The 10,155-nt window shown below is 39.8% G+C and overlaps 1 protein-coding gene and 1 pseudogene across 2 annotated transcripts; one reads left to right on the forward strand and one right to left on the reverse strand.

Moving 5' to 3' along the window:
- Positions 1-1,019: 1,019 nt before the first annotated feature.
- LOC149980826 (uncharacterized) lies at positions 1,020-2,479 on the reverse strand. Of its 2 annotated transcripts, XM_090183722.1 has the most exons (3): positions 2,206-2,479; positions 1,671-1,814; positions 1,020-1,631 (listed from the first exon to the last, which is right to left on the reverse strand). In XM_090183722.1, exons 1-3 carry the CDS (start codon positions 2,273-2,275, stop codon positions 1,330-1,332), a joined length of 516 nt encoding a protein of 171 aa, XP_090039848.1. In that variant the 5' UTR covers positions 2,276-2,479; the 3' UTR covers positions 1,020-1,329. The 2 variants fall into 2 exon arrangements, with proteins under 2 accessions (XP_090039848.1, XP_090039847.1); XM_090183721.1 differs by having other exon boundaries at positions 1,020-1,814.
- A 3,545-nt stretch (positions 2,480-6,024) lies between these two features.
- Positions 6,025-9,250, forward strand: LOC149980827 (ubiquitin carboxyl-terminal hydrolase 48-like; annotated as a pseudogene).
- Positions 9,251-10,155: the final 905 nt, after the last annotated feature.

The following is a 10,155-nucleotide window of genomic DNA, read 5'->3' on the forward strand; positions in this document are numbered from 1 at the left end:
TCCCTGGTTGGCGCATGCTCCCTTCCCTATCAGTTGACCTATTTTAGCTTTCCATCCGTCCTCTTTCTTCTCTGATTTATCATGAGTTACAAACACACACAGATGAAAATACATTAAAGAGAAATAGTGCTCATTACCTGGTTGCCACACCAATAAAACAACTCTTTATTAAGATGTCTTACAGTAACAATGACTCTTAACGAACAATCTACAAATGATCCTTACCTCATACTGAGCCATGATGGAGAATGCCGGGATTCCATAGCAATCAATGGGCCCCTAAATTTGAGAACAAACCAAAACTGTATCCCTTTGTATATCAATACTATAGCATCATCAACATCAATATTTCATTAAATGTGTTTGTAATAACATGAACTCTTTTGATTACCTTGTACCCAGTCTTATCTGACTTCAGCCCCATTAGGAAAGAACTTGTGTAGTCTTATGAGGACCAATAGACTTAGATGGACATTGCATCATTGTATCTCATAGCATCTGTGAGAGCACGGGCAGTGCCACTGAGGCCATCTCCATTTTGAAGTAGTCCATTTTCTTATTTTACTACTTCTATGAGTTGGTAAACAAACTGAAAGGGTGCATAATGCCACCTGGGGGGTGTTATTTGAACAGGTACAGTATAAAGTCAAGGTTGGCGATTTACTGCCACCTGCAGTTATATAATGTTTGCTCACAAATATAATTAATTGGCTGATCCCACCTGATAACCCGGGTGGAATCATGTGATCCTTCCTTAACCCATAAGAAGCCCCACCCAGTTGACTCCTCCAAAATGGGAAAAGTCCTCAATGGTGCTTCCCATGCTAAAACAAGCTTTTGGCCACTAGAGTCCTCTATCTATCCCTATGTGAGGACCAGACCTCAGTGAACCAGGTTTCGTATGGTACTTTATCATAGCATGTCAATCTGCCCAGGGGGTTAAACAGGAACTTCTGTTTCCTTGTATGAATGCAAAGTTGGTCTATAATTCATATTCATTGTACAATGTTAACAAATACTCAGACATAAACACATAATTTAATATAAGATATAAATGTTATTACACCAACAGACTTAGATGGACATTAGCACTAGGACTTTAGAACGTTGATAAAAGTAAAGTAACAATTTGATAATAAAGATACTACAAAATAATATTATGCCACTTATACAATTACCTCATTCATCATTCTCCACAATACATTTCTGAAATATCTTGAATCGATTTTTGTTGATTACTGTATTACTATCTTAACATATCTTGTGAGAAGTGTATTGGATCAGATGGCTCATGGGAAGGAAAGTGATAAATATATATGCATAAAGTCTTCAATTACCACTCCAGGTGGGTATGGAGGTCTGCCTGCGGGCAACACCAGCAGAGCAGGCTTTGTATGGTGAGCTGGTCTTCATGCACTCAGATTTGAGCTTAAGGCACACAAAACAGAACTCTTTCTCGCAACGCGGGCAGAGTAAATTCTTACAAGCGGTCATGTCATGCTCCAATAGTGCACCACAGGTGGGACAGGCACGCATGGAGGGGCAGGCAGTGACCCCATGTACCTGGGGCAAGGCGACAGTTGGACAGTTCTGCAGCAGATGCAGCCTCTGGTCAGAGTGTGGCCCCGGACCTTTTAACTGCAGCCTCTGGTCAGAGTGTGGCCCCGGACCTTTTAACTGCAGCCTCTGGTCAGAGTGTGGCCCCGGACCTTTTAACTGCTTCAGGTTTTTAAACAATTTGGACAGTGACTTTGGGATGGCCGCGTAACCAAAGGACATCTCTGCCCTCAAGGTTTCAGGGATATCATCCAGAGCTGAGACACAACAACAATGAAAACAGTGATAAAAATGTATCCTGGGGACAAGTGGTGCATGAGAATGTACACATGACACAGGAACAGAAGTTGACAAACCTACATAAATGGAATCCAGTTTAAATGAATGCTGCCAAATTATTTACGACACAGAGACCAACCATATACAGTATGTGATTATGTTCCTTTCAACAGTCCATTTCAGATGATTAATTACATTTCATTACATTTTAATTAGAAAATAATCAACATGATAGATATGTTCCTAATGCCTTTACATGAGGTACTTTCGAGATACAATCTACACTGTCTGGCCACAGTTGACTATACAGTTCATATATTTTTCAAAGCATTGCCTTTTAATCATAAGAGAGGCATAAAGAAGCCTTACTAATGTCATCCTGTCTGTTGAAAAACTTGAGTGTCCTGTCACCAGGGTCATAGCTCTTCTCGTCCTCCATTGTGTTGGTCCTTGTTTTTGTCTCTTTGTCTCTCTGTTACTGCCTCATACACACAGGACAGACTATGAGATATGACTAAGGGAAGCAGGCTTGCTTTCACTGGAAAGTCCCTTGGCCTTGTTTGTCAACATCAGTACGTTTGACTTTCGCTTTCTAGCATTTACAAGAAGTCCAACCTCTTCTGCTTTCCTGTACCCAGGCACTGGAATTCCTTCCTCATGTCAGCACACAGGCGCACCCTCATGTACTTTTACACACTTACAGGCACAGCTGACTGTGGTACCATGGTTACCAGTATGGTTAGCTATCATTTCCATCCTTGACACTCCTGTCGTGCTCTTTGGCATATGACACAGAGTACAAGGAGTGGAATATATTTTAAAAAAACACACCCAGAAAAATGATTTTGTGTGGAGGTTCTGACTAACGCTGAATAAACTATAAAAATTAAAGAGAGTCGTACACTCCATATATAAACTTCCAGGAATTTATTTGGTAAATCACCAACGTTTCGGCATCAATGTGCCTTCTTCAGGGTAATGTCATGAATACTTGAACCAGGTTATGTAGAAAGACAGTGCAATTAGAGCAACCAATGACAATAGTGAGGAGTGTGTCATAATGATGAAGTTAATTAGAATTAATTGAGTGAAACTGTTAAAAAACAATAGTTTATGGCATATTAAATATGTTAGGCTATTGTTATCATATGCAAACATAATTGAATATTGAACATAATGTTAGCATCAACATACATTATTGTTTATTACACGTATTTAATTGCTTCCTAATTCATTTATATTTGTTACATGTAGTATTTTGGTTCAACCTTAATGCATAATAAGCATCATCAACAGAGGGAACATATTAGGTGTACGCTAATAAGCTGTTGAAAGAATATATCAATTTATAAGACTTCATAAAAGAGATAATTGTTCATAAGAAGGGCCTGAGATCAAAGTAATATTCAGACCACTAGGGGCCAATGTTTTTAGATGGGATATCCAGTAAACCTCCCTTTGTAGTAGTAGGATCTCGATGTTACCTCCTCTCCTTTTTAGGGAGAGGAGGGAGGAGATTTGATGGTTAGCTTCAACAAAGTGACTGGATAGTCAATGTTCTTACACCTGATTGAGCTCCGGTGTTCAGCTATGTGTTGTTTTCATTGTGTTTTTGTTTGTCCTACATAGGCTTTTCCACATAAACAGGTGATGAGATAGATTACTCCCTTGGTCTTGCATGAGATGATACCTGTAAAAGGGATGTTTTGACCTCTATGTGAGTGTCTGAAGAAGGATGTTTTTATAGTGCTATTGCACTGTGTGCATGAGCCACATTTGTAGTTCTCATTTAGAATGGGTGTCAAGAGTGTCTGAGTGGGCTCAGGGGGCATGTCAGATCTCACCAAGCTGTCTCCAAAATTGCGACCACGCTTATAGACCACCAGTGGGGGTTCCTTGAAGAGGTGTGCGATGTTTTTGTCTGTTTGCAGAATATGCCAGTGCTTTTTCAGGATTGCTTTCATTTTCTCCGAACACTTGGTGCACTTGGTGCAAAAGATGGTTGCGTTGTTTTTCTTCTTTGGTTGAGTTTTTAGTAATTCCTCTCTTGGGTTTTGAGATTGCATTGCAGCATCAAGAGTTTTGTCCTTGTAGCCTCTTATTTTGAAATGATCTGTATTTTTTTTAGCATTGCTGTCAAAGTCTGTCTGGTGGCCACAGATCCGTTTAACCCTGCATACCTGGATATATGGTAGACCGATCTTGAGGGGAAGGGGATGCGTACTATCTGAACATAGCAAGGTATTGTGGTCTGTGGGCTTTGTGTATAAGTCTGTGTGTAACGCATCATTTTCTATGATAATCTATAAGGCCATACATGCCCACGGAACGGGACCACCAGGCGGTCGAAGCATGTAACGTGTAAAAATTGTCTGTCCTCGGTTGCAACACTCACTACCGAGTTCTAAACTGCCTCTGGAAGCAATATCACACAAGCCTAAGATCACCACGCACAATGCCAAGAGTCTGCAGGAGTGGTGTTAGGCTCGCCGCCATTGGACTCTGGAGCAGTCGAAACGCATTCCCTGGAATAGTGAATCACGCTTCACCATCTGGCAATCTCGATGGACAAATCTGGGTTTGGCAGATGCCAGGAGAACGCTACCTGCCCCATTGCAAAGTGCCTACTGTAAAGTTTGGTGGATGAGGAATAATGATCTGGGGCTGTTTATCATAGTTTGGGCTAGGCCCCTTATTTTCAGTGAAGGGAAATCTTATCGCTACAGCATACAATGACATTCTACAGGATTCTTTGCTTCCAACTTTGTGGCAACAGTTTGGGGAAGGCCCTTTCCTATTTCAGCATGCCAATGCCCCCGTGTACAAAGTGAGGTCCATACAGAAATGGCTTGTTGAGAAGAACTTGACTGGCCTGCACAGAACCCTGACCTCAACCCCATCGAACACCTTTGGGATGAATTGAAATGCCGACTGCGAGCCAGACCTAATCGCCCAACATCAGTGCCCGACCTCACTAATGCTCTTGTGGTTGAATGGAAGCAGGTCCCCGCTGCAATGTTCCAACATCTAGTGGAAAGCTTGGGGATGGAGGGGCTGAAGAATGGGCAGAATGAAACCACCTGCTGCTTCCACTACCTAGCCTACTACCTAGCCTACTGGATGTCTGATGATAACCAATGTATATTTTTGATATAGACCTACTGCCAAAGGTAGATTTTACAATCTAGTTCTGATCTCGAAACCAAAGGATGAAAAGAGAATGTTGTTTATATGTAATTCTCAAAATAACAATGGGGAATTTACTGTGTGTGACTAGAAGGCTGATTTGAATTTTCTTTACTCTCTCTCCTCTTCTGTCATTTTATTTTTCATGCATTTTTATCAAGACTTGACTTAATCTCAGCTATCTTTTTGTCAGACATTTTTTTCAGCAATACATTCGCTACATGCTCTATACTCTCAATTTCTTAAACCTTTTATGTGACACAAATGTTGTGCTTCGTTAAAGAATCGTGTTTGTGAGAGAGGCGATAAATATAAATTATTAATAACATCTCTTAATATTCACTTTTTAAAAAGTTTGTATGGAATAGGCACATTGGGGTTTTCCATTTAGATTGCAATTGAGGTAAAGTGAATCTAAATCGAAAGTGACATTTTGAAAATTTGATCAATTTACCATAAAATCTTTTGGTTGAAATATCTCCAAAAGTTGTGATGACACAGAGGGCATTTTTTTGTTGAGTAATGACAGTGGCAGCCAGGGAATGTGTTGGGGAAATAATTTGGTGACATCTTGTGGACTTAATGTGATTATAAAATAGGGGAGCTAGTTAACCCTGAGTACCCTTACAGTAGGCTATGTTATGAATGAGGGTTAGGGGGAGGGTTAGGGTTAAAAATAATAATAATAGCCTAATAATAACAACACCAATAATAATAATAATATGCTCATAATAATACTAATGTGAGCTACATGACTTTATTTTTATTATGAATGTTTTTTGTTGTTATTGTTGTTCTAATTAATTTTTGTAATTGTTAGTGTTGTAATAATAATGTTTTATGGTTAACCTATTTGTTTACAATAAGGTATGACTAAGACAGTTAATGTCATTAAAGTGTGGCATCTTCCAAAAGAAGTGGTATAATGTCCATCTTACAGATTGTCAATGTTTTCTCCATAACATACATTTTTTTGGTGCGTTTTATAAAGAATATTCAGACATGGAAAATTGACAAATGAATTCCAAGGAGAATCGTCCAAAGAAGAAAGGATGTGATGACAACATTGTAAAGAGGTTTTAAATTAAACTTGACCTCATATTTGGTAAGCAATTAAGTTCAAGCCATTAAAGGCCTACATGCTGACATTCTTTATTTTAGTCTACAATGGCTTATATAATCAAGAGGCAATGTGTCATTTGAACAGTGTGCTGCAGGTCCTCTTCATGACTAAGGACTTCAGAGAGGCTGTGGAAAGGTTTGAATATTGACATTTTCTGCACTGGATTTGGGCCCTCTTAACACAATGATTACAATCTAAAAATCAATATCTTTAAAGAGAATAATAATATAAATAGAGAAGCTATGGATATCACATCTCTCCTCACAGCCACTGTGGTCCAGATCAGAAGACTGCTGATTTTCACCTGAAAAACCTATTCATGACTTTAAAGACAAGTGAACCTCACACAAAATACATGGCATCCTTACTGGGTATTGGAAATGGTGAGGTCACTGTAGATATCCTGCTGAGAATTGTATTTTATGTAACGTTGATAAATATACAGGTGCTCTCCTAGCATTGAAATAATTATATTAATTTATTAAAAAGTATATCCTTTGTAATATGACCTACCGCGAGAGTGTTTTGACTCGCCATATCTTTTTCCACCCAGTGTTCGAGCAACGTGATGCTGCTGAAGATTTTGAGATTTTAAGCATGGTCAATCCTTATGTGTCTCAGGTACTTTTTATCGTTTATTATACTGAGATGATTTTGGACAAAAACCTGCAACTGAACATGTTTGACATGACAAGGCTATATGTTATATATTACATATGTTTGGCTTTAGATCTTCAAAGGACATTTAGGACGAACTACCACGTGTTTTAAAGGTCATATGACCAGTGATGAAACTGGTCCATTTTGGACACTGCCCCTTTCACTGGAAGGAAACTACAGTGTGGTAGGGTAAATACACTTACAAGTATTTTAGTCATTTCTAACGGTTTTGATGGAGCAGGGAATGATTGTAAACTGCGTGTGTTGTGTTTCAGAGGGAAGGGTTTGAGGAGTTTTTCAAGTGTTCTAACATCAGTGGGATGTACTGTGACCAATGCGATGAGAAAACACATGCAAACATTGAGAGTTGTGATATTTGGAATACTCAATCAATATCCTTAATAATTGTACCAAAAGATAACATGCTTTTCACTATGTAAGGTAGTAGTACTGTATAACACTGTCTCCCTCTAGTGGTTATATTAATCAGTTGAGTGTGTAATTAATCTGCGGGTGTGTAAAATGGTACATCACCCAGAGAACTCCGCTACTCAAGAGGTTGGAGTTTGACGACCACAGTAAGTCACATGTCAAAAAGGACTGCTGTGTGGACATTCCTCACACGTTACAGACAAAAGGTATTTAGAGATACTTTCTTTATTTGACACGTGCCTTCATAACACACATTCTCAAATAGGCGACACATTTGTATATTAGGCTAAGAGAACAGCAGCAGTATAAAAGGAAACCAGAAGGTTCTGTTATTACTCTCCTTATTGGTCCTTTTGATTTATCCAATGTCTCTGAACAGAACTGTGACTATGAACTCTATGCGGTTGTGGACCGTGTGGGCAGTCTAATAGATGGTCATTACACGGCTACAATCATGTCCCATGATGATCACAACTGGTATGTCTTTGATGATACTAAAGTCAGACAGGTAAGATCAGAATGTAATAAAACACCACCCATATACCCCACTTCCTCAATATACAGTGGTTCCATACCCATCTGAGGCCATATATATATATATATACCGTATTTGTTTACTATTTGTCATATATACTGCACCTCTCTTTCAGCCCAACCCACAATCAATCAGTCTCAGGAATAATGAAAGGTAACATGTCAGTGTTTTTCCATGTCTTCAGGTTGTGTTTGGGTGTGTTTCCTTTGCAAACCTACCACATTTCCAGAGAACGGCATGCCAAACTCCCATGCCCTCTTCTTTGTAAAATTACAATTATAATATTATTTTGTTAATTTCAACTAGATCCCAGAGAGCATATCTGCTTATGTACATTAAATGTAAGTTAACTATGTTTTTTAAAATAACTGTCATACAGTCAGCCCTTACAGTAACATCACTTATCTTAAAGGATCCTGGTATTGATGTCTTCAGTTATCCTGGCATCAACAGCTCCAGTTTGATCAATGTAGATTTGTGGCCCTGAATGTTAATTATCCTTGGCTAAACTGAAATATGCTTCCTTCATCTATTACTCTTTTTGACCAATTTACAGTCAAATGTATGAATCCATTTCCCCCTGTATTCCTAAGCATGTGCTCCAGATGAACCAATAGAAGGTGAATTTAACAAAAAAGAAGAGGAATTGAAGTGTATGGAAGAGGAATGGAAGAGAATAGAGGAGGAATTGAAGAAAATAATCCAAATGGAATGGAAGAGAGTATATGAGGAATTGTAGACATGGGTAGACAACATTGGAAGAGGCAGCGATGACAATAGGAGAGAAATTGAAAAGCATAGAAGAGGAATTGGAGAGTATAGAATAGGAATTCAATAATGTAGAAGAGGAATTCAAGAGTATAGAAGAAACATTGTCAATTATAGAAGAGGAATTGAACATATGACTGAGTCTGTTACGTCCCATTGGGGACACTAAGTCACTCAAAACTAATTGCCAATTGAACGTTAGATCTCATGGAAAGTGAAATCAACAATGGCCACTAACAGCTACATTAGCCAACTAGTTTCAGTCTGTTACAAAGAGAATAGAGATGGGAAAGAATGATGTGAAGTGAGAAAAAAAGTGTATCTCCAAACACTGCTAAAGGACATGAGAGCAGACAGAGAGAGTCTGCAATAAAATAAGTAAGCTTGGATACATTACATTCAGCTTAGTTTTAGTGGTCTTTCAGTGTTTTTACATAGTTTTAGCTATGTAGGCTTAGTCTATATCAGTAGCCATACCAAATATTCATCTCTATATATTAATTCATCTCCATGCAAAGCAGTGGAAAGGTCCCACCCTCAGCTCTGACAACGATGGCTGCATCAACCAGGACCTGGAACTGCAAGACCATCACTCTGCACCGACTGTCCCGCCATTCGTGCCTGCCCTACCTGTGGCCAACGGGTGGAGCACGACAAGACCGGCTGCAAGAATGTTCTCTGCATTAAAAAAGTATGCGTTGTGTGCCTGATGCTCACACCTGATTGCCTGATGACTTCCAGCTCATATTACATAACCTGCTCTGAGGGAGTAGCTCCAACACTCATGGAAAAAAGGTGCTATCTAGAACCTAAAAGGGTTATTTGATTGTCCCAATAGGAGAACCCTTTGAAGAACCATTTTTGGTTCCAGGTAGAACCCCTTTAGTTCCAGGTAGAACCCTATTGGGTTCAATGTAGAATTCTTTCCCCAGAGGGTTCTACCTGGAACCATAAAGAGTTATCCTATGGGGACAGGCGAGGAACCCTTTTTTTAAGAGTGTAGGAATACTTTTACACCCATCTGGCACAGAAACTAAGAGATACATAGCTCTCATTCCTGTCGTGTATTGTCATGTTGTGTCTTGTTTCTGTCCTTTCCTTTCACCCTGTCTCCCTCTGCTGGTCGTACTAGGTTACCGTTTCTGTCCCTCTTTCCCCCAGCTGTTCCTTGTCTTCTCTGACTACCTCATTCACCCCTTTTCCCACCTGTTCCCTTTTTCCCTCTGATTAGGTCCCTATATCTCTCTCTGTTTCTGCTCCTGTCTTTGTCGGATTCTTGTTTGTGTGTCTCATGCCTGAACCAGACTATCATCGTGTTTGCTGCAACCTTGTCCTGTCCTGTCGGAATCTACCTGTCCATCTGAGCCCACGTGTGTTCATCATTAAAGAAACTCTGTTTGTTAATTCGCTTTTGGGTCCTCATTCACGCACCTGACAGAAGAATCCGACCAAGAATGGACCCAGCGACTTCGGATCCTCTCCACTCAGCCGTCGAGATCCAGGGAGCGATGCTAGGCAGACACGAGCAGGAATTGTCTGCTGCTCGACATGCCGTTGAGACCCTGGCCACCCAAGTCTCCAACCTCACAGAACAGGTTCACCATCTCCGCCTCGA

Source organism: Oncorhynchus mykiss, chromosome 9 (genome assembly GCF_057628025.1).
Source record: "Oncorhynchus mykiss isolate SJ-2025 chromosome 9, ASM5762802v1, whole genome shotgun sequence".
In the NCBI taxonomy this organism is placed as follows: domain Eukaryota; kingdom Metazoa; phylum Chordata; class Actinopteri; order Salmoniformes; family Salmonidae; genus Oncorhynchus; species Oncorhynchus mykiss.

Coding starts and splice junctions, on each gene's coding strand:
- LOC149980826 (XM_090183721.1), bottom strand. CDS start 2,275: ATGGAGGACGAGAAGAGCTATGACCCTGGTGACAGGACACTCAAGTTT. Junction 1,815..2,205: donor CAACAGACAGGATGACATTA/GTAAGGCTTCTT, acceptor GTTGTGTCTCAG/CTCTGGATGATATCCCTGAA.